The 25,145-nt window shown below is 39.8% G+C and overlaps 1 protein-coding gene across 3 annotated transcripts in view; it reads left to right on the top strand.

Annotated features, from left to right (window-relative positions):
• Positions 1-265: 265 nt before the first annotated feature.
• The window catches only part of LOC111578244 (kinase non-catalytic C-lobe domain-containing protein 1), a 59,891-nt gene continuing 35,011 nt past the window's right edge, over positions 266-25,145 (top strand). The window contains exons 1-11 of one of the 3 annotated variants that reach the window (XM_055018440.1): positions 266-689; positions 7,721-7,919; positions 12,041-12,099; positions 15,882-16,028; positions 16,918-17,035; positions 17,131-17,267; positions 18,532-19,149; positions 21,944-22,058; positions 22,240-22,311; positions 22,474-22,535; positions 22,633-22,791. In XM_055018440.1, the coding sequence (XP_054874415.1) occupies positions 585-689; positions 7,721-7,919; positions 12,041-12,099; positions 15,882-16,028; positions 16,918-17,035; positions 17,131-17,267; positions 18,532-19,149; positions 21,944-22,058; positions 22,240-22,311; positions 22,474-22,535; positions 22,633-22,791 (1,791 nt within the window). In that variant the 5' untranslated portion in view covers positions 266-584. Of the gene's footprint in view, positions 690-6,767; positions 6,949-7,720; positions 7,920-12,040; positions 12,100-15,881; positions 16,029-16,917; positions 17,036-17,130; positions 17,268-18,531; positions 19,150-21,943; positions 22,059-22,239; positions 22,312-22,473; positions 22,536-22,632; positions 22,792-25,145 lie in introns of those variants that run through there. The other 2 variants (XM_023284895.3, XM_055018441.1) reach the window with 2 other exon arrangements.

Here is a 25,145-nt window from a genome sequence, read left to right as displayed (position 1 = left end):
GGTCATACTCTGTTTCAAGGCCCTCACAAAGCCTCTAAAATCCAGTCTTCCTACTCCAGGTGGATACTGCAGTAGTGTACTTCTAGTCCCAGGAGTATTACAGGAATTGTGATCTAAGTTTGTACAAGGCTCAGCACGGATCCTAATGTAAAATGGCAGTTCTACAGAAGACTATATGGTGAAATATTACAGCTGTAGGCACACATTAATGGCACGGTGGCAGGAATAAGGGGGTAATAAGTGGTGGATGTGAGTCACAGCTGTGAACGGAGGCGTGCAGTCAGCTGTAGCTCTGACAGAGAGGGAGGACCAGAGCTGCAGGATCAGCTCCAGCGTGTCGCCTGTTTGTGTGGAGGTGTTGTAGTCATGACAGCCTCAGAATCCGGACAGATCCTCCACTGTCAGTAGCTCCCTGCACACCGCGGACCCATCGCCGTTTCCTCCGATTGTTTGTGTCCCGCAGCGAGGCTCCGGATCGTGCTCGGTGCGCGCAGAGAGCTCAGGCATGTTCTCCGTCTCGCCTGCAAAAGCTGCTGTCTGGGCCGACGATCGCTTCACTACTTGAGGGAATCAAAGTTGGTGCAATGGAGACTTGTGGGAGCGATGCGACGGTCACATGCTTGGGGAAAGCTGAGGACAGAGACGGATACTATGATCTGGAGCATCTGCCTCCTCTGCTGGAGGATGAGGTGAGCCTGAGGGTTTTAATAGAACAACTTAGAAATGAATGGTGTGATTCGTCGTGATTGTATCACAGATTCTAAATCATATATTCTTAGGGCCTTATTGGAGTATTTGATTCTATCTTAGCCAAACCAAGACTGGGAATTGATCTGTTCATTGTGTAAATGTCTGCAAAGATCTCAGATGGCAAAGAAAGCAGTGCTGCAGTCTATATATACTGCCCAACTGTCTAACAGCTTAGATTTCTTGCTACGATTAGTGACAGAATTATTACTTAAGTCAAAATATACTCCAAATAATAAGAAAAACTCAGAAATATTAGCGGCAGTGTCAAATTAAAACTATTCCGTGAAGTAGAATAGTCTAGTTGTTGGGCTATTTTCACAAGATAAGTCTGTGAAGGGGCTGAGATGATTATTGAGTGAAATATTGTTTGATCTGAGAAGTTTAGAGGGTGCACTGCACACTCATGACTCCTTGGTCTACAGTCAATTCAGAATCACTAGTTAACTTAGTATTCATACCTTTGGACTTCACCTGCAGAAAACTCATGCAGACACAGAGAAAACATGCAAACTCTAAACAGAAAACCACATTCTTACTGTGAGGATACAGTACTAACCACAGCAGGACCAGACATCTTTTTTTTTCTGTTCCACAATTCGGTCCATCTGAAATGTGTTGGAGTGGCACCATAAATTGGAAATACTGTTGCGCAGTACTGGGTTATATTAGACTGTTGGGTTTAACCTAACTGACAAGCATAAACCTCTGTGGGTAACTGTTACTGAATTGTTACTGTATTGTTCCCTTCAAATTGACAAATGCAACTGTTAAATACTAGGGCAGATGTTTTCAACAGGAATTTCTGGATTCAAAGTCTTTCTTAAGACAGTCGTCAAGCCTTGTATGTGCTGTGCATTGAATCAGTTTTTGTTCCATCTGTAGGCGTTCTACTGGTCATCAGGATATCCCCTCATAACAAGCTTCCAGTGGAAGCGATGGGGGATGAAATTTGCAGCCCTCTTGTTCTATGGAAAACTGTCTTCCAAATTTAATCAGAAGTTAAAATGCAGCCTCAGTTGTGGATGAGTGTTTCTTTGTTGAACTCATACAATGAAGACATTTGCCATAAGACTATAGCTTTGGACAATATTAACTTCATTTAGTGGAATGAGGTTGCCATAGTGCCCTTAAATGATCTAAAGATATTTTGCAGGGAACACTACATGCTGTGGATGTCACAGGATCCACAAGAATTTCCACTATGAAAAGGAGGAAAGATTAGAGCAAGTAAAACCTCTTTTAAATGTTCCCATAAGCTCCTGACTATTGTTTAAAGACTTGATTTGATTTGAAAATCACCAATCCATCCTTTAACCTCTGGCCTCTTCAGAGTAGTGACCCTCTCTTTCACTGTTCCTCTCTGTCCCAGAGTGCAAAGACACGCAACACACTGGCAGCCTCATCAGAACCTTGGAGCTCTGAGGCAAACTTATATAGGACAGCAAATTTAACTTGAGGGGGGTGAGAGAGACTAGCGTTCCCCTGCACTGTTCTCCAGGGAAACTGTCTATTTATGGGGCTGCTGCTGCTGCTGCTGCTGCTGCTTGAAGTGGTACTTTTCTGCCCTGTAATCGTGCTTTACCCCACTTGATCACATCAGCATGCTTTGTTCACTATCTTCCGCAACCCCCCTGCTCCTACAAGACAGTCATGAATTTAAACAGATAGACACTTCACACTCAGTCAGTGAGAGCAGAGCTGTTGAATATCAGAGGATACATGCAATAAAACTTTCACAGTTAGAGCCAAAATAAGAGAAACTCTGCTGGTGTGTCATAAATGTTTCAAAAAGTGTAAAGTTCATGGTAGTTAAAGTGCTGGACATAGTGTTCGACAATCGCTGCTTTGTGCCCCCCACACTGCCCTCTTCCACCCCTCTGTCTGAGCTAAGGCCATCTTCTGTGTTCTCTAGCAAACCGGACAGAGGATCCTGTAATTACCAGACCGCAGCATTATGCAGGATGCAGCATGGAATCTCTGAGATCAGTGCTTCTGCCTGGATAATGGGGGGACTTGGTAATCGTGAATCACAGATGATGTTGTGTGTTGTGTGTAGATTCCCCTCATGGCATAAAGCATGTGTGTGCTGCATGCATTGCACAAAATGTCCTTTGTACTGTTAAAAAAAAAGGTCTGAATTTTCTACTGCTAGTTTCAAAACTAGGCCATTGTACCTAGTGAAGGTCAGTATATCTTGGGATGCCCCTAATAATTACTTGAGATAATGCAGATTCTTGTAACAGTGGTCATGATTGTTTCTAAAATGGAGAACATACTTCAACCTGAAGTTTGAATTCACTTCAAGAGTTAGCCAGTTTCCAAAGCGGATAACAGTTTTGTTGACTTTTAAAAGTATTTATTACTTTTAATTACTTTGCAGAGCTTTGTTTCTGTCTGAAGATCAGTCTGTGAAACTTTGGCAATTTGTTATAATGAGTTTCAACATGTTAGTATATATTTTGGTCATAGTTGGACGCAGTCGGCATGTCTGATATTGGAGTGAGGTCTGGTAGTGATTTCAGCCAAACAACCTGGGCCATGGTGCTTCAGTTTATATTCCGGCCATTCCAGAATTGGAGGACATTTGGGCTTCAAAATTTTTGAAAAATAAACCTTCTTACAATTTTCTGGTACATATTCATCAATAATAGGTAATAAACTATCAAAGGCTCGATTGGCTCAGCTTACACATCAATGGTAAATTTTTTATTCCATGTTTTATTTGTTCTTTGCTAACCCTACTCTAATCACAGTGACAGGGTTGCTAATCCATGCTAATGCTGGCTTTTTCTCCAAGATGCCAAATTCACTGATGTAAAACAGTAAAGAAAAAGTGTTTTTCTTGATAATATGCATAACAGTGCTGCATGAGGTAGAGTGAGACATTCAATCAAGGCTTACAATGTTATGAAAATATGAAAAATAGAAGAGAGGACATAGCCTTGCTCTACTCATTCTTTTGGAAAACTGTTTGATGGTGTTAATTCCAGCGTATCATGTGATTCACTGTGTTCTTCTTCTTCTACAAGCTAAAATGGTTATGCTAACAGGGTTGCCTGCATGTTTGTGGACACACGTTCCATGCATAATAATTATTATTTAAAAGATTGCGTTGATTAAAATTTTTTTCCCACAATTACAAGAGACATCAATGAAAAAAATACTACCGAAAAAGAAGATTTGAATTTCATTTTAACTTGTTTTATTTGAGATTAAATTTGGTCATGATGGGGAGTGGGACAAGAGAAAAATGTCATTTTAGGATAAACTCCAGACTTATTTGGTATTTTAAAAATATTTTCAGACATTTTTCTCCTAGTTTTTTTAAAATTTGATCTCAGGCAGGGGTGGACTGGCCATCTGGCATACTGGGCACTGTCCTGGTGGGCTGGTGTCTACTGGGGGTTGGTCAACAGGTTTCCCAACTATATGGGGGTGAATTTTTTAAATCACTCATCCGTTTAGATGATTTAAGGCTTAAAATATTGCATTACTAAGGATGTGTGTGCTTTGAGTGACAGGCTTGTACCGTCATGGTTCATGGCTAGAGACACTGACATTGCCTGCCTTAGCTCCACTCCTGCTCATTTTTGGATTAGCTGGAAGTTAAACCTTGGTTATGCTACCTTGTGGACATGCACACGGCCAGCTGTGGTCCCCATTGACATGTTGTTAGCGTTACTGTACTTGCAGATACAGAAAGTACAACGCTGGTGAAAAGTGGAGTCAGGCAAGATAGTGACTGCTGAAACCACCACACTGTTCAGGAAAGCTATAGGTGACATCACATTTGCACGTACAGAAAATGACATATAAGACAAATCTTATGTCTGGTATTAAATCTTTTAAATGTTAGCATATTTGGTGATTTTGAACTTTTCATTGAGATACAATAAGAAGACATCAGACTTCAAGTCTTAACATTGTCTGGGGAGCAATCTTTATTTCTCAATACTGATTGTTTGGTTCGTTTTTTATTAAACAACCAACACATAACACCTTACTCCAGATATCTCTTCTCTTTGTCTTTAAATAAAACCTGTTTTTAAAAGCTTATAATAGATATGAAGGAGCTGTTCCAAATTTCAGCCTCCACACATTAAGAACATTCAGATCCAAAAGCTTTTTGAAAATACTTGCTATTGTACTCATTTAAGTATTCAGTCGACTTAAACACCAGTAAGAAGTCTGGTGCTTGACCATTTAGATTTCTATACAGCTGATATGCTCCAAAATACCAAACTCGCATAGCTATGCTTATTTATTTTAGCAATTTTAAAGTCCCTGTCTGATATTGTGATTTACCCTTGAAGCTCTCATCTCTGTGAATTAAAGTTAGAATACAAAGTTTTCTTCCTATTAAAATGATCACTTTGTACTTTAAAATGGCTTAGATGTAACTCTACACCGTTCCTTCCTCTAGAATGTACATATCTGTGGAGTTCAGGTCTCTGTTTCCACTCACCCCTGTCTGCTCACCACAGCTCGAGCACACCAGCTCACCTGTCACTCTGCTCAGACACTGTAAAACCACCCTACATTACCCAGCGGCAAGTTGCGTATTTTGGAGTAAATCAGCCATACATGTTTGATCTTGAAATCAATTCTGAATAAGAATAATGTCACAGAAAGTCCGACCATGTAAACTGACAGTATTGGTTCTTTAAGTTTGTTATGTATAGAACCCTGGAAGATTGAATTCATGTTGTTGAAGCTGTCATCGGTACACTGCAGCTTCAACAGTGAAATGCTCGGCCATGTCTTTGACTGTTCAGTTTTTTTCCCTGATGTTTGGTCTTGCTTCAAAACACCATTACACTAGAAATGATATTCACAAACAATGTTTAATAAGCCAGCATTTTCTCATGACTGACATTTCAAAGCAATCTTTTAGAAGTGACAGACAGGCATTCATTTTTTTTAAACAATTTTGGAGCCATGTATAGATACAAGACACATTTGGATCAAATAATCTGAATCCTGTCCTGTAGTTGTAACTCCATCACAGGTAATATTTTAAAAAGCTTGTTTGAGCAGGTTAAATATTTGAGGATAGATTCTGTTTTACTTAAGTAAATCGTCCATTAATCACATATCCAGGAAAGGAGTGATTAGTTCCCGAGTCTCTATAGTTCAATTTTATTGCTGTACAAGCAGTGATATATTCACAGAAGAGTTGTCAATGTGATGAACTGCCTTGATTTCTATCATAAAATATGTCTATTGCGTTAATATAGACTATAAAACAAAATCAAGTTTCGACACCAGGATTATTAATATATCCTTGTCATTAAACCTCATGCACCTTCTGCAATGAGCTTCTCTTTAAGGGTCATTCCAGAATGGAGTACATTTGGAATATGTTCAAAATAATAAAACATGCAGTTTTTGTGTAAATTTATTTTTAAAAATACCAAATAAGTCTGCTGTTTCCCCTAAAATGTCTTGTCCCACTCCCCTCATGACCAAATTTAATGTCAAATAGTGCAGTTAAAATGAAATTTCAGTCTTGTTTATTGGTATTTTTTTATTTGACATCTCTTGTAATTGGGTGAACATTTTTAACCAACATAATATTTTAAATAGTAAATATTATGCATGGAACGTGTGTCCCACAACATGCACACAACCCTGTTAGCATAACCCTTTTAGTTGGTAGAAGAAGAAGAAAACAGTGAATCACATGATACGCTGGAATTAGCATCATCAAACAGTTTTCCAAAAGAATGGATAGAGCAAAACTATGTCCTCTCTTCTATTTTTCATGTTTTCATAACATTGTAAGCCTTGATTGAATATCTCACTCTGCCTCATGCTATCGTTATTTTGCATCGTGTAACGGACTGATACGTTGTGATGTTGAGATGTCAATGTTGTTGTTCAGTTCAGGATTTACGTAGTGTCAGTGAACGTGCCATGTCTGGTCGGCTCAGTTCTGATTGGGAGAGTCAGCAGTGTGTACTGTATGTGTGTGTGCCGACCGAGAGACAGAGCTGGGAACGGCAGCTAGTTCTGGAGTTAATATCAGGGTTTTTCAGTGTTGTTTTGGCGTTGGCTACGGCCCACAGTAGCCTGTGTTACAGTTTAATAAACGTTCAGAAAACGAGATCAGGTCTCGCTCGTCTATCACAGCGGGTCGCTACAATATTATCAGGAAAAGACAAAATGTTTTGACTTTTTTTTTACTGTTTAACATCAGTAAGTTTGTCCTCTTGGTCAGCAGTAACAGCTAGCTAAATATCTAGCTTCTACTCCTGAGAAAAAGCTAGCATTAGCATGGATTAGCAACCCTGTTACTGTGGTTGGAGTATGGTTAGGAAACAACAAATAAAACGTGGTATAAAAATGGTACCATTAATGTGTAAGCTGAGCCAATCATGCCGTTGATCGTTTATTACCTATTATTGATGAATATGTACCAGAAAATTGTTAAAGAGAAGGTTTATTTCTCAAAAATTTTGAAGCCCAAATGTCCTCCAACTTTTGAACGACCCATAAGCTGTCATGCTGTCTCTGCTGCTGTATTGCATGTGAATCAGCCCTACCCATCAGCCACCTGTAAGATCTAGTTTTTCCAGGCTTTCACCTGAACTTTGTCACTCTGCCATCCTTCCATGCAGCTTTGGAGTAATGAGGGCAGAGCCTCAACGCCGAACTTTAACTTTGAAGTTTTGTTTTCTGTCTTCATGCCTGCTTGTGTCCTGTGTTGTTATGAAATAACAAACAGCTAGCCTGTTAAGCTAATGTAGCTAATGTAGACAAAAGGCTGGATTGTGCTTAAGGCAGGTAATTAGTAAAGAACAGGGAGCTTCTTGTTAACATTTGCCCTCAGACGCACTGTAATAAACCCCGAGCACTGATGCCTCTTAGAAGTTGATATTGTTGAGACTGTTTTTTTCCTGACCCCAAAGTAACATAATAATTATACATAATGCGTTACAGAACATACTTGTATGTGTGTCTTCCACAGGAGAATGTGTCTCTGGCAGATATCCTCTCTCTGCGGGACAGCTGTCTGTCTGAGGAGGAGGTGTGGGCGGTGTGTGCAGAGTGTGTTCTGGCCCTGCAGAGCATCAGACCCTCCCACCTCTTCCACACCCTGTGTATAACACCAGACACTCTGGCCTTCAACGCCCATGGGAATGTTTGCTTCATGGAGCTGCTAAGTGGTGAGTCCACAGCATAGACACACACACACACACACACACACACACACACACACACACACACACACACACACACACACACACACACACACACACACACAACACCAGTTATATATCTCTACAGTTATTGTGTTACTATTTGGACATTTATACAACTTGAATATGGACACTGTACTTCTTTTTACTGTTTGCATTAGAGCAGTGTGGTATTGGAAATAAGGACATTGCAATAATTTGTTTTTCTGTGAAATATATTGTGATAAGGCTGCACAGTGGCTTGATGGTTAACCAGCCTTCCCAGGATCTTTCTGCATGGAGTTTGCATGTTCTCCCTGTGCATGTGTGGGTTTTCTCCGGGTACTCCGGCTTCCTCCCACAGTCCAAACACATGCTGAGGTTAATTGGTGACTCTAAATTGTCTGTAGGTGTGAATGTAATCAAGTTGCCTTCACCCTACATCAACTGGGATAGACTCCAGCCCCCCGCAACCCTAATGAGGATTAAGCGGTGTGTAGATAATGGATAGATATATTGTGATATGAAAAAATACAGGATTTTTTTTTTTTTTACCAGATGGATTGAATACTTCTTTTTAGAAAGAATGAATCATTCCAGAAGGGATTTTGTGCAGGATTGCATCTTTATATAAAAAAAAAGATGAAAAGGCTATTTGGTGTACCACTGGAAAAGGCATCCAGTGTAATTTTTGGCATTGGATTACATTTAGATCTGGATTTGTTGGACAGAGCTTTGTGGTGCTGATTTTCAAACAGATTAGTTGTGTTGCTTCGTGTGTTTGCAAGACACTGACTGTTTTTGGTCAACATCAATGTTTGTGTACCTGAAAGATTTCCATGCGACTGACTTTCTTTTTGCAGCCACATCTTCATTTTGAAAAATTCTCTCCTGTTACACACTCATTTCACTGTGCAAAGCAAAACTCAGTGTATCTAAGAACCCTTAAATCTTAAATCTTGGTAAATTATGTTTTATCCGACATATATTCTTTTAGATTATTAACAGAAAATGCATTTTTTTGTATAAAGTAGCACTAAAAGCTCTAACATAATGTGTTGAAATTAATTTGCATCACTTTACATTGCATTTTCTGTGATATGACTATTATACATGTGCACTTTGCAGCGTCAATGCTGCAGCCCTAGTTAGCAGGATATTTTGTGTGTTATATTCTGATACTGGATTTAACTTGTACACATGACACAGCCAGTGCCTGGACTGTTAAATCCTACATGCTGCTGATCAGGATGACAGCTAAACCCTCCACAGGCACACAAGAGAAATTGGTTTTATAAAATGAAAACATCACTGATTAGATCAGAACTGCAGTGCAGAGTTTAAAGGTGAGATCGTCGCTTAACTGCAGCTTGAGCTCTGTGTTCGACTCAGAGAGAAGCTAGAGTTTTCTCTTCAGTGATTTGTTGCCTTGATCTGTATCATTTTCAATTTGCAAATTCCTCCCTGAAAATACTCTGTCAATGTCTCGCTGCATCTGTGAGGCTTCTCCGAGGACTCCAGGTCTGCTCTGATTTGCACATCTTTCTCCTTCACGGTGTTTTAAGGCCAAGTGACGTTAAATGAAAAGCAGCAGTTTAGGAATTATTAGCACCTATGCAAGCACTTCAGTATGTGTGGCTGCACGCAATGCAGCACCTATTCCATGCTCCGAGGCCAAACATCAGAAACTGATAAGCATTGATTAGATGACGGGAGTTAGAGTTGCCAGGGGGATCGTTGTTGTGGTAACAGCTTAGTTAGCCTATCAGCAGTCGACCTGCACTGCTCACACGCTCACACATCACCCAGCTGGCATGCCATCCATTAAAGTGTTGCATTCATTTTTTATCTCCAAAAAGATCTTCCGTTAGGGTTACAGACACTTTGAAGCGGTGTTTTGATTACTCTGTCAGCTAAAATTCTTCACAGGCTCATTTGTTGTCACGGTTTATCAGCTTGTGTTCAGTCCATGTGCTGTGATTCATTCTATAGAAAAAGAAAAGTAACTGCAGTGCCCTTCGTGTGTTAGTTGTACATGCTGAACAGAGGACATCTATGTCATTAATCATAACGCTGCAGCTTAGGTTTACTTGCTGCACAGTTTTCTATTGATTCCTTTTAATTGAATTGTTTGTGCAATGAAATTTCAAGCTGACGCACACTTTCGTGGTCAGCCCCGCGCTCACACACAGGCAGGCCTCTCTGTAACGCCGTATTACACATTGACCTTGAGGGCTGTGATGATGGATCTTAGTGAGAATAGCAGTTGCCACAGTGACTCATCAATACTGCTCATTTGAGCTGATTAATTACTGCAGGAAGGTTGCTTGTATGAGACTGTGGGTGTTGTTGCACTGATGGCAGCACTGAAAGTACACAGCCAGAGTAACGAAATGTCCTCTAAATGCTAATTTCCCACGAGGTTTAGCATCGCAAGCTGTTCTGTTTGTGATGTACCGACTGCGCTCTGCAGGAAGTATGATCAGCCTGTTTGAAGAGTGTTTAAATCTCTGTTATTGCTTAGTTCATTCTACCTGTTGTGCGGAAACATAGTAGGCATTCATGACTCACCAAGCTCTCACCATCACCCTGAAGGCAACTGCGTCATTGACAATGGCAGCCTTTCTTTCTCTTATTCACTACCTATTTCACTGGTTCAGTTCTTCCTGAGCATAAAGAATCTAAATGTTCTCTGTTTTCAGTCCTCCTGTCTGTCCTGTTTTCCTTCATATTTGTTTGAACTGTCAACCTCTTTGAGAGGAGATGAACAACAAACCAAAAAGGGAGGAGAGGAAAGGATTCAAAAAGAGGGGAGAAGATGGGAAAGGAATGACAAGATGGGAACAAAAATAGAAGAGGTGAGAAAATTAAAGGATATGAGAGATGGAAGAACAGGTGTGGAAAGGAAAGTGAAGAGAAAAAAGAGGAAGTTAAAAAAGTGAGGAAAGGAACAGGGGAAAGAGAAATAAAAAGAGAAAGGAGAGCAGAAAAGAGGGAAAAGATGAAGATGAGGAGAGGAAAAGGAAAGGAGATGAGAGGAAAGAAGGAAGGAAAAGAGGAGAAAGGAGATAGAAGTAAGGGCAAGACACGAGGAAATAAAATAGCAAAGGTAGAGAAGAGGAGAAGTGAGGATGAGAAAGGGAAAGGAAAGGAAAGGAAAAGAAAGGAAAGGAAGGGAAAGAGCAGCATAAAATGAATGAAGGTAAAGGAAGAGAAGGAGAGGAGTTAGTAAGAAAAAAGTGGTGATAGATGAAGAGAAGATGGTAGGAAAGGAAAGGAAAAAGAGGAAAAATAGGTGAACAAAGGAATAGAAAAATAGAACGGATGAGATGGAAAAGAAAGGATGATGGCAGTTTAAGAAAAAATAGGATAAAACAAAATTAAGGAAGAAAGAGAAGAGAAAAGGAAGAGACAGGGAACAAAGGAGGAAAGAAAAGAGGTGAGACTAGAAGAAGAGAACCTGAAGACAAGGAAAAATAAAAGAAGTAGGTGAAGAACAAAAAGAAAAGAAAGAGGGAAGAAGTGGAGACTGTCCTCTGTACACCCAGGAGGTGAGATCATAACTCCAGTAGACAAACCTAGAACTGTCATGACCCACTTTTCTCCCCTCTATTCCTCCCTTTCCTCCCTCTTTCTCTTCCCCTTTCTCTTCCCTCGTGTCCTTGCACAGCGGAGGGAGTGGACACTGTGTTTGTGGTGATGTTTTCATGTATCTGTGTGTCCTGCTTGTTGCTGGTCTCAACACTGGCCTATTTCAGGAGGAGGAAGAGGAGAAAGCTGCTTCAGCCTCTGATTTGCAGATAGCTCCTGTCTTGTTTGTCAGGGATTATCTCTGACACATGAATTATGGAAATGAAGGGAGGCGGCTGCACTTGCTCACCGGACTGTTGTGGTTTAGCATGCCAGATACATATTCCTCTCATTTGCATCTCATTAGGATGGATGCTTAGCTAGTAGGTTACAGTGCAGAAGCAGCATGGCCATACATCACAGTGTTTGCATCAGTTCACAAACGCACTGTTTGTTCCTCTTTGATGAAAAGATGATGCAGTGTGTGATTTTTAGTCGTGCTAAATGGTGCAGTTAATTGGTGTGTTTTTGACCTGCAGACGATCCAGAAGGCTCCTTTGTGCCTCCTGAGTTCGACAACACCGGCAGCACGTTTGAGGTGAGCGACGCTGAATCTTCCCTCTGAATCTGTTGCACACATTCTTTCAGCTCTGGGAGTTTCTCTACACAGCACACAGTCAGGGGCACCTTGGTGGTGTTTGCTGAGGGAGACTGTTTGTCTTTCCTCACCAGAAATTCCCCCACACAAGCCACCAGCCAGGCTCATCTGCCACCTCTATGTGATAATGTGAAACAGGGACGAGGCAATATTCTGATTTATTAAAAATGTGATTTATTTTCCTAGTTTGGCTATCGGTTCTGTCAACAATAAACAAGAAACACGAGCAATCATGCAATCACAGGTTGTGTTCTGGGTATTTTCATTTTTGATTTCACCTCCAAATAAAGCAGGTGAGCTGTACTGATGGCTGTTCTTTTTGCTCACATACAGCCTGTCCAGGGATAAATTCAAATGTTGTAGATGAGAATAAATTATTATTTACTGCTGCATGATTTGATATCTAATCATATTAAATTTTTACTTTTTTTACACTATGTTTTATGAAGATGTACTTTGAGAAAATGTGATTCTCCTTCATATACACTACCATTTAAAGGTTTGGGGTCACTTTGGAATATCCGTATTTTTGAGAGAAAAGCAATTTTTTTCAATGAAGGTAACATTAAATTAATCAGAAATACAGTCTAGACATTGTTAATGTGGTAAATGACTATTCTAGCTGGAAACAGCTGATTTTTAATGGAATATCTCCATAGGGGTACAGAGGAACATTTCCAGCAACCATCACTCCTGTGTTCTAATGCTACATTGTGTTAGCTAATGGTGTTGAAAGGCTAATTGATGATTAGAAAACCCTTGTGCAATTATGGTAGCACATGAATAAAAGTGTGAGTTTTCATAGAAAATATAAAAATGTCTGGGTGACCCCAGACTTTTGAATGATAGTGTGTGTGTCTTACTGGTAAAGTACCTTCACTGATCATTAAAACTACTTGGATAATAATGTGAAGATCCTTCTTAACCCACCAAACAGCTCTGACCACTCTTTGTACAGGCTCTGAATGTGTCCAGTACTGAGCAGCAAGACTTTCTTTTTTTTTTTTTTTTTTTTTTTTTAAGAGTTATTTTTTTGGCCTTTTTGTCGGCTTTTTATTAGATAGGCGCAGTGAGAGAGAGACAGGAAACAGGGGAGAAGAGTCAGGGGAAGACATGCAGCAAAGGGCCGCGAGCGGGAATCGAACCCGGGCCACTGCGTCGAGGACCAGCCCCTGTACATGGGCCGCCCGCTCAACGCGTTGAGCTATACGGGCGCCCCAGCAAGACTTTCTTAATGATCCTTTAAGTCCTGGGAGTTGTGAGGCAAGGTCTCCATGGATCAGACACAGAATAATTTGGAGATACCACCTTAAAGCCTTTGTCATGTTCCTCAAACCATTCCTAAACAATGTTTGCAATGTGGCAGGAAGTATTATCCTCCTGAAAGTGGCCACTGTCATCAGGGAATGTCTTTGCCAAGTTAGAGTGTACATGGTCTGCAGCAATTTTTCAGTAGGCGGTACATGTCAAGCTAACACCCACATGAATGCCAGGATCCAATGTTTCCCAGCAAAGCAGTGCCAAGACCTTCCTCTTGCTTGCCTCCTTCTCACAGTGCATTCTGCTGCCATCTCTTCTCCACGCACCCGGCCATCCACACGGTGTGAAAGGAAACATGATTCATCAGACCAGGCCACCTTCTTTCATTCCTCCACGGTCCGGTTTTGACACTCATATGCCCATTGTTGGCGCCTTTTGGTGGCAGATGGACACTCTGAAGGATCTGCAGCTACACAACTGATGCACTGTGTGTTCTGACACCTTTCTATCAGAGCTAGCATTAGGATTTTCAGTATATAGTAGCGTTTCTGTGGGATCAGAACAAATGGGCCAGCCTTCCTCCCTATGTGCAGTTGTGAACCTTGGACTCCCGTGACCCTGCTGCTGTTCAGCAATTGTCCTTAAACTACTTTCAGCACTGCATACTAAGAACACCCCAGAAGATCAGCTGATTTGGAATTGTTCTGACTTAGCTGTCTAAACATATTCACAGTTCAGTTCTTGTTGAAGCTGCTCAGATCGTAACCTGGCCCGTTTCTCCTGCTTCCAACACATCGTTAGGAACTGACTGTTCACTTACTACCTAATATATCCAACTCCTTGACAGATGTCATTGTAGCAAGTTAATAAGTGTTATTTACTTTACCTGTCAGTGGTTTTAATGATGCCCTTTTAAGACCAGCAACTCTGCAACACATAATAGAGGCTCATAATAGTTCATTCTTGTAGTTGTACCTGCTCAGTACATTGTAATTCAGTCAAACAGCTCTGCCAAACTGACATTCTCTCATTTTAAATGTAATGCAGTTTAGCACAACACCAAGAACTATGGCCTCAATGATGAACACGTACATAAGAATTAACACCTCTATGACAGTGTCTGCCATAACTGAATATTATGTAGAATGTTATCATATAGGGGCTGCACAGTGGATTGGTGGTTAGCACTTTCGCCTTGCAGCTAGAAGGTCCCTGGTTCGCATCCCTGCCTTCCCAGCATCTTTCTGCATGGAGTTTGCATGTTCTCCCTGTGCATGTGTAGGTTTTCTCTGGGTACTCTGGCTTCCTCCCACAGTCCAAACATATGCTCAGGTTAATTGATAATTCTAAATTGTCCGTAGGTGTGAATGTGAGTGTGATTGTATATGTGGCACTGGGATAGACTGGGACGGCAGAATAATAGATGTTGTTTTGCTTTCAGGCTTCTTCTAGTTATTCCTCTGTCTGACAAATTTAAACACGAACCTACTTATTGGTACTTTCGATACATTGTAAGGTGCTCATAGCTCCAGGAGCGAATTTGTCTGTTTACTCTGTGTAGCACTTTCCTGCTGCAGTTCTTTTGAAAGATAACTATGCATTATTCTCACTGGCTAGTGTGGGTTTAATAAATGTTCATATACATTATTCATGCTCTTTCAGCATGTCTGGGTGGATCTGTAACCGTTCTATTCATCTTTATGGACTTCTCTATATATCTGCTGTTCAAGAGATTTTTTAAAAAGTCTTGCTGTGAAATAGAATAACCCTTTTGATGTGACTGGATTCCAAAACTGTTAGCTTCCTCTGTGGAAATCAAGAATCGAAATGTGAAACTCGCACACTGCCACTGAGGGGTGTCACTGTTCTCACCACCACATGAATAAATGTTCTGTGGACTTATGTAACCGAATCTCAAAGTAAACCTTTCTTTTGAATTTTGCTGTTTGTCTAAACAGGCAAAACTTCTGACAAAAAACTACCCTTTTCTACTTTACTTCTCTTGTGTTTTTCCCCAAGGGTGAAGCTATGTTCGGCCAAAGTAATAGTATAAGCAAAACAGGAGTTAAGGCCTTTAGCTGAGTGTTTGCTCTTCTATTTTGGTGCCCCACGCTGGGATCCGCCTTGCACATGTGTTTACCACATAAATATAGGTCCAGTCCACTTCAATTGTTGGGAGTGATACTTTTGTGAAGGATGTGAACTCAAAAGCACTTGGTTCAAATCTGCTGGTGCCTTTGAGCTGACCATAATATCCACTATCAGTGCAGCGAAGCAAAACAAAGGCTTCGTCATAAATATGCAGAATGTCTGACAAGTACTGTCCACAATGCTAAGGGGATCCTATATTTTTTAAAGCTTTTCTGTAGTCATTCACAGATTCAGATCGCTGCTGCAAATTCACAACTGCAACGCCGTCATGTTAATGATAGTGTTGTCTCTTTCTCTAACCCTGGCCACAGGGACATGTTTATTCTCTGGGCGCTACGCTTTCTGCCACACTGAACTTTGTCATCGAGCCAGAGCTGGAGGCAGATATGGGAGAAGAAATCCAGAAGCTGTTGGAGCAGATGCAGGAGGAGAAACCTGAGGACAGGCCGCTCCTTCAGGTACAGAAACCCTGCTGACTCTTTGTTATCATCAGAGTGATTCATAGAAAGCTGTGTAGTTTAAACATCATGAGACGTTGAATAATTAGAGGTCTCACTTTAGCAGTTATGTTGTCATGGACCTAAAAAATTAAGTAAATGCTGTAGTGGTAAATTGTTGACCAGCCACAACAAAATACATGTAAAGCATAATGAGTCAGAGACATCATGTCTGAAGGAGATGGATGATGGTTGGTCTGCAACAGTATGTAAGTAAGTAAGGATAATGTTCCTCCTATACATCGCAGTACTGCACTGCATCACCGTTCATTTACAGTCATGAGTAGATCATTCAAGAGAATTGTATTTACAACAATTACATCTACAGCTTTAATTAATGTCTCTTTTTTTTCTCTTCTGACTGTCAGATGAACTAATGAGCTGCACATATACTGTAGTTAGTTTGCTCGTGAGCATCATCAAGTGGAAATGCTGCGTCAGTGCAAATCACAGTGTCACAGCTTGTTGCAGTCAGAAGTCCTTTCAGTCTTTCAAAAACTAAAGTAAAATATATTAATAAATGTAATGATAATAAGTTGATTTAAATCCATAGTACCTTTCATTCAGAGCTTCTAAACCTTCTTCTGATAGATTGTAATGTCAGTTCAAATTGTGTGACTTGCAAGTCTGTTATGATTTTCACAGAACAATCTCACACATCTTGGATAAATTTTATTCTCTAGAAAGTAAATAAATGTTCAATCATGCAGAAATGAAATGATTTTTGTGCATCATCACTAAACTGAGGAGAAAAAAATGGAAATTGTGTGGATGTATTCCAGAAATAGAGCATTTTATGTGCTTTCTGAATATTGAACATTGCAAACCTGGAAGTTTAATACTCCCACAGGATATCCTGTCTCTGGCTGAAGCCCGGCTTTCTCATGCCTCCTCTACAGCTGTGTGTCGGAAACTGTCTTCAATTGGACGACGCGTGCTCTCCATTGAATCGGTTTCAAACTTTCAAGGTCATCCTTTTTATCATGTCTATTTAAACAGACCGCTGTTTAGTCTCCGCCGTGATTTTCTCCTGCTATTAATTGCTGTCTTTGTACATCCACAGATGGACAGGAAGGCTCCTGGGAAGCAAGATGGCAGCATTCCAAACCCAGATGTCTTCTTAAAAGACTGAGCTCAGACGACAACAGCAAAGACCTGCCTGATAGCTCTGTTAAGGCAAACGGTCTCTCCAGGCAGCAGGTATGGGACTGAACTTTGGATGTTGCTGCAAATACTTCTTAAAAGAGGACGCTTTGGAAGAAGACATATTTTAATTGAATTACTCAGAAAGCATGCAGTTTTTCTTTGTTAGATCCAGGGAAGTTAGCGTTAGCCTTTAGTCACCCTCAGCTGTCACCCTAATGTTGTTGGATGCATGCAGAGCACTGGGGTAGTGGGATGTAGAAAATAAAGCATGGTAACTTGTAGACATATACAGTAATTGGGATTAAGTTAGAAAGTTTCTATGTTGCACTTACCTTTTTTTCTTATCTGTACTCCAATAAAGGTAATGTTACAGTAAAAGCAGTTTGTACTGAAAAGTAACATTGACATCTATGAAATTCCTCCTGTTTACCTGAAAAAGTTGCACAGAAGTCCCTCATTTGATAACATTAGTGAAACTAGAAAAGCATTCAGAAAGCGCAGTACTCCGCCAAGGTTGTTCATTTCCCCGCATTGTATTGTCAGAAATGTGGCTTTTTTTTTTTTTTTTTTAAAGAAATGCAATGTTTGTTTATTAATTATTGATGATCAGCAGCATAGAATGTGGCCATTTAATATAGATGTACCCACAAACAAAATGTAACTGTTTACATAGTTGTATTTCAGAATAAATAATGCAAATGGCACACATACTGTTAAAAGGTGAATCAACGTCTTTCTTGCACGTCTTTTACTGATTGGTTGCTAAACAACATATTTGCACCATGTTGTAGTCAGATGGAGTACCTACCACAACCTACTGACCTTTTTTGGTATTACTGTAATCTGTAATATGAGTTTGCGAAGGCGGATATCTTGATTTTTTATTACCCGTACCCAAAAGCAAAAAAGTTCACACTTAGTATTATTTTTCACTTTACGAAGTGTGGCTGCAGTAACAAGCTTGCTGTGCCTGACTAACAATACGTCTGTGGTTTGGAATTATTTCCAAGCCCACATTATCTATATATTGGTATCGGTTGATATCGGAATTGGAAATCGAGAGTAGGAAAATGACAGTATCAGTTATTGGCAAAAAAGCCGATACTGGACATCCTTATCAGAAACCAATGTTATGTCTATACTAGAAGTAATATGATTAGGTATGCCCTCAAAGTAGTACTCATTAGTAAGGATTTACCAGAGGACCTACCTTTCCACTTCAGTTTGTTCAGTTATTTAAACTGTGATTTCTGTTTTGCCGCTGAAGTAATTAAGATTGTTTCTGCCTGAAAACAAAAAAAATTTGCTCCATCTGCAGCTGTGCGGGGGCTGGGATTCCACTCTCTGGGCCGAGGATATAGAGAGCTGTGAAGGAGACTGCATGATCTTGACAGATGAGATGGACTGCAGATCCCACAACAGCTCCCCGGTGAGGAGGAGAACCCAACAGAGGCTGAGCAGGGTGAGGGGGGCCCTCAACCGCTCCTGCTCAGTCCCAGACTCCAACAATCCCCCCTGTCTTTCCCCTCCAGCACACGGAGATATCAGCATACCTGTTTCTGACCTCACTGAGATTGGAGCAGACGAACACTTGAGCTGCAAGTCTGTGTGGAGTAACAGACTTCAAAGACTCAGCCGGGGAAGGTCCTGTGAGTCTTATCCACACTGTAGTGCTGAGGCTTGTAGGGAAATGTCATCCACAAGTAAGGATGCTGCAGAGACATTATGCATCGAAGAAACTAATATGCAAGAGTGCCATGAAAGTCTGTCTGAGGACTGCATCCCGGACTTAGCATCGTCCAGTGCTTCCTGTGAAGAGCTGGAACTGGAACAGGACTCTTCTGGGGAGCAGAGCTCGCTGAACTACAGCCTCTACATTCCAAATAACCACATGACCAAAAGCATGCTGTGCCTGAATGAAGAATCTCAGGATGAGGTTAGCCACTGCCGGGCTGCTTTGAAATCTGTGGCTCTGCAATTGCGTCACATATTTTCTTGCAGTTATAGCTGGTAAAATAGAAACAACACAGGGTTGCACTCAAACATAAAAGGTCTCGTGGTGCAAGCGTCAGTCAGTTCACAAACAGTTATCTGGATTTTTGTATTTTTTCTGAAATGCTTTCAGTTGTAGCTTAAAGGGAATAAGAAGCAAACACCTGCTTTCTATTTTGATAAAATAATCACATCTCTAGGTTCCCTTTTTTCCAGAGCTTTCAGTTGCACATTCTTTGTCAGGTTATATTTGCTCACTTGTAAGGTTTCTCAGTTGGCATGTCTTAGGTTTCAAACTGGGCCTTGGACAAGCTGTTGTATGGCAGAAAGACAATTTTAAAGCTCTGGAAAAAACTCCTAAGAGCACCTTGACTAATGTATTTTTTTTTTTCAACTACTTCTTCTTAATTCATTGGCTACTTCCTGCTGCTATTTACATGGTCAGGAATTAGCTTTTATTCTTGCAGCTGTTTTATTTAGCTTATAGCTGCTTAGGTAGAAAATGTTCTATGCATCAAATCAAGCACAAGATTCCCAATGTTATGTAATCTTAAGAAAAGCTAACCTCATTCCAAATGCCTTCTTAAAATGAACTGATTACCTGAGGTATACTCATGTGAAAAAGTAAGAATATTCTGAGAAACTCTGACATATCTGAACAAGTAAACACTTGATACTCTCTGAAACAGTGTCTTTTATTAAAGGCAACATACTCTAATAAATAAGACAGAAAAATGACCGATGTCATTTTCATAATTTAAAAAGAAAAAGAACAACAACAAGAAAGGATCAGCGAGGTTGAAAGATAAGTCCTCCATAAAATCCATCAAATTAGAACTAATGTTCCAGATTAGGTGCCAATTATTAAAACTTGGAGTTAGTAACAGGTGGAATCATGTTTCTTTAATTCTCTTACTTCCTCTTTCCTAATAAAGTGTGAGGCGTCAACATAGCAACACCTGAAAGGCTTTCTAAGGTCTTTGGGAAAACAGTTGTGGATGCCGAAAAAAGGTCCGGCAATGGATTTTAAAGGCTCTTCAAATTATCCTCAAATGATCTGACATCAATCATTCCACTACAAGTGGTGTAGATTTCAAAGAAGTTTCAGTTTTCCCAGCACTTGCCACTTTAGCAATTTCAGGCCCGAGTAGCGTCTTACATTCGAAAGAAAGTCTTCAACAATCCCAGAAGTTCGTCCAAGGATCTGCTGGTAACTCTGCAGATGTTGATTTGAAACGCTGCATCTAAATTTAGAAAGAAACTGCACAAATTTGCTGTTCAAAAATAACGTTAGAGCCAACGTAGAGAATGCCAGTGAAAATAAAGGCAAAGAGTGGGCCTTTTGCAATAATGTGGTCTAGGCAGATGGATCAACAATAGAGTTGTTTGGTCACAGTAACAGTAGAAATGTTTGATGCAGAACAAAGAAAGCATTTCAGAAGAAGAACCTCAGACACACTCTAAAGCATGGTGGTGGAAATGTTATGGTTCGGGGTTGCTTTGATGGCTCAGGATTAGGCAGCTTTAAGTCACTGATTCAACTGTGAATTCTGCATTAGATCAAAGAGTGAGTCAAATGAATGTCAAAGTAATGTGAGACCATCTGTCCAAAAGTTAAAGTTAAACTGACAGTGGACCTTTAAACAAGACAGTGATTCTCTGCGCTCTCAAATCCTTCAAGGGATGACAAACATAAAATCCAGATTTGGATCTCATTGAAATGCTGTGGCGGGAATTGAAGCAAGCTGTACCTGCAACAAAAAAAACCTCGAACCTACACTACTGTTCAAAAGTTTGGGGTCAACCAGACAATTTCATGTTTTCCATGAAAACTCACACTTTTATTCATGTGCTAACATTATTGCACAAGGGTTTTCTAATCATCAATTAACCTTTCAACACCATTAGCTAACACAATGTAGCATTAGAACACAGGAGTGATGGTTGCTGGAAATGTTCCTCTGTACACCTATGGAGATATTCCATTAAAAATCAGCCGTTTCCAGCTAGAATAGTCATTTACCACATCAACAATGTCTTGATTGTATTTCTGATTCATTTATTGTTAATGTTATCTTCATTGAAATAAACTGCTTTTCTTTCAAAAATAAGGACATAAATGACCCCAAACTTTTGAATGATAGTGTATATCAACCGAAGAAATTTTTTATGTAGGAGTGGACAAAGGGATTCAGCAAGCTAATGTCAGAAAAATGTTTAGAATTATACAAAACGGCCACAAGAATTTTATTCTGCTGAAGGAGACAATGCTGAGACACAATGCCAAAACAAAGATTATTACATCTATTAATATTATTGTTAGATAAGTGACTGATGTTCTTCCAGTATATCACTTTTCTTTGTAGGCACTTTATTAAATGGGAAAATGTTTGCTTGTCTAGATATGTCAAAAAGCCAACAGTTTCCAATTATTTTTTCACATGACTTTAATGAGGTCTTTGTCTTTAAGTTTATTTAATGTACAAAAATTGTCTTTAAATTCTAATGTTATCACCTGTAAGTTTGGAACTGTCTTCAGTTTTCAAGTGACATGGTAATCACATAGGTACTCAGAAGCAATCAGTGTTACTAAAGGAACAGTCAAAAACAGATTTAGAAAAAGTCAGATTAGGAATTACTTCAGTTAGGTGTGATTAGGATTACTGTGGGCTGAAGCTCTGTAATCAGTAACTCTTTCCTTTTCCAAACTGAGTTTGTTCTTGTCATTTTCTGTCCAGTGGATCTCTCTTAGAGAGTTACTCACTCGTTGTGAACGGCGGCTGACAGTTAATGAACTGTGGGCTTTGTGCTACATCTGCCTGTCCTCACTGCAGACCTACATCGACTTTCCAGGTGATCTTACTCACTGTATTTGTGAAACCAGAAAGGAACCGTCCCAGCAAGAACAGTTTTCTGTTCTGTAAATTTGAAAAGAAAGATAGACAAAGAGAAATACAAAAAATCATACAGATTCTGTTGCATGGTTTTTGCTCACACTTTCTTCAGTGCAACTGATTTCCGTCTTTTCCATTAGCCTACTTATGCTTGGATACGGTGTATGTGGGCTGCGAGGGAGAGGTGCTTTTTCTGAAACCTAAAAACACAGGTAGGTTTACTTTAATCAAACACTCTGTGCTGTTGCTGCTCCATATTTTAATGTCTATTTACTTATAAAACATACTTGAAAAGGCAATCTTCATCAAAGTGTATGAGGCCGCAGAGTCTGAAGGCTTTTATTGACTTTAATAATTGACTTTCTTCATTGCAGGACCCCGAGATGAATTTTATCTTGCTCCTGAATATCAAGAACATGGAATAGTGACTGAGAAGGTCTGACTGTTCAAGCTGCTTTCATGTTGTTTGTTTTTTTAATTAACTATTCATTTGCTTTGGCACTAGCTTTTCTCTTGTGTCTTTTTTCCATCAGGTTTGTGTGTACGGGGTTGCTGCTATTCTCTGGGCCACAGCCAAGTTCAGTTTATCACCTAATCAGAAGCTGGCAATGCCTCGCAAACTGAAGAGGCTACTGCTGGAGATGGCTAAGAGGACGCCCATTGAGAGACCTACCATTGCTATGGCTAAAAAAGTACTCTTTTTTTTCTACATTTTCCTGCAAAGCATGAAACAGCATGCACTGTTACTTTGACACTTCAAGATGACATTGTTTTGTTGGGCAAATTATCTTCAAGTCTCTCAGCCTGACGCTGGGAGATGAGAGAACTCATGCTTCACGAGTGGCTGCTTTCTACTCAGTTCTCTTCTTTGACCAGACACCGAATTTGAGCAATTTTCTCCTGCGTTAGCCTGAAATTTACCATCACAGGTTGTCAACCATCTCACTCGTCTGAATCTGAGTCCCTCAATGATATTTTTGTTTTCAAAGAGTAACTCTGCAAACAAATAATATGACGGAAGAGTTGGACGGTTTCCTGAGTTGTTGTGTTTTCTGTGATAGTGGTTTTATCACAAAACAGAAACAGCGTTGCTTCAAAGTAAAACCTCGTTGAGAACATACAGTCTGAAATCTTAAACAATCTGAAATCTGGGAAATTCTTACACTACCCTTCAAAAGTTTGGGCTCACTTAGAAATGTCCTTATTTTTAAAGCAGTTTTTTCAATGACGATAACATTAAATGAATCAGAAATACAATCTAGACATTGTTAATGTGGTAAATGACTATTCTAGCTGGAAACAGCTGATTTTTAATGAAATATCTCCATAGGGGTACAGAGGAACATTTCCAGCAACCATCACTCCTGTGTTCTAATGATACATTGTGTTAGCTAATAGTGATGAAAGGTTAATTGATGATTAGAAAATCCCTATGCAATTATGTTAGCGCATGAATAAAAGTGTGAGTTTTCATGGAAACATGAAATTATCTGGGTTATCCTAAACTTTTGAATGGTAGTGTATATTTGGCGACAAACTATATAGGTGTTACTTGGGTTCTTTTAGCTCTGCTGTTCATATCTTCCACTTATTGCAGTTACATTTTGCAGGCCCCCAAACCATCTGCATTACATTTATTTTACTGGGATTTGTGCCACAGTACTGAGGTCCTAGATCTGATAATTTAGACTGACAGTAAAAAGAAAAGACTTCATTCTAATCCACAATGTCAAAGCAACACAGTTACCAAAAATACAAGCTTAGGTGTACCAGGTCTGTACATGCAGTCCACACCTCCATGCTTGGTTTTATGTATGTCACACTCAAACAGATTCCAATAAAGTAATGTCAGTCTATTTTAAAAAAAAATTAATTGTAAAATAAGTGTTCATGCCCTTCAACTTAGTATTTAGATGCACCTTTGCCTGCATTTCTAGCAATGGGCCTGTGTGGATAGGTCTCACTCGGCAATGAAAATCTGGACGCTGTAATTTTACCCCATTTTTCTTTGCAAAACTGCTTAAGCTTTGTCAGACACGTATCAATTGGACTGAGGTCTGGGCTATCATTTGGCCACTCCAACACATAGACCTTGTTGTCTTTAAACTATTGATTAGAACTGTGTGTAGCTATGGCTGTATGCTTTAGACCACTGGCTAGCTGGAAACCAAATCTTCTCCCAGTTCTCTTTCAGACTGCATTAGGTAAGTCCCCAGTATTTCCCAATACTTTGCTGCCTTCATTACACACTCTACCTTTACAAGCCTTCCAGGGCCAGCTACCGAAAGTAATCCCCAAATTATGATGCTGCCACCACCATGCTCCATGGTGCGAATGATGTGTTTGTGATAATGTGCACTGTTTGGCATTTGCCTAACTTAGCGTCTAGTCTGATGGCCAAAATGCAAATTTTTTGGTCTAATTGAAGAGTAATTTATAGAAATTGAATTTATTTATTTTTTACTCTGACATGAAAAAGTGTTGTTTGTGAATTCTTGTCCACAAAACCACATTAAATTGACCATGAATCAATGTTGAAAAGCAAGTAAAGGGAAAAACTTCCAAGTGGTGTGAAAACTTTTTATAGTTCTATAGTTCATGACCACTAAAGGAGATGTCTGGAAAACACTATATTGCAATTAAATAGGATTGTTCTGGTAGCAAAACATCCCACGAACAACATGGCAGTAGTGATGGCAGTGTCAGCCAGTTAGCCAGGCAGTCAGTTAGTCTACAGCTTGGGAAGCAACACCATGAAGATGACATTTTTGATTTTTACTGAAATATAACAACAAAAAATTAATGTATTACCATTTAAAATGGTCCAGAGGTTGCTCAGAGTACTTTGTAAGACCCTGACTTTTGGTGTAGCAAAATTTAGTGTTGGCATTCATGTCCCCACTTGATGAATCTTCTTTTTTTGACAGTACCATTAACAGGTCAGAGTTTGTCTCATTTCTATAATTATACCTACTAAACTGCAAAAGCAATGACAATCCCATCAGCCTCAGCTTCTTTGTATTCAGTGATAGTTTGCAAGTAATAG

Source organism: Amphiprion ocellaris, chromosome 16, assembly GCF_022539595.1.
Source record: "Amphiprion ocellaris isolate individual 3 ecotype Okinawa chromosome 16, ASM2253959v1, whole genome shotgun sequence".
In the NCBI taxonomy this organism is placed as follows: domain Eukaryota; kingdom Metazoa; phylum Chordata; class Actinopteri; family Pomacentridae; genus Amphiprion; species Amphiprion ocellaris.
This window is presented reverse-complemented; position numbering and strand designations above follow the sequence as displayed.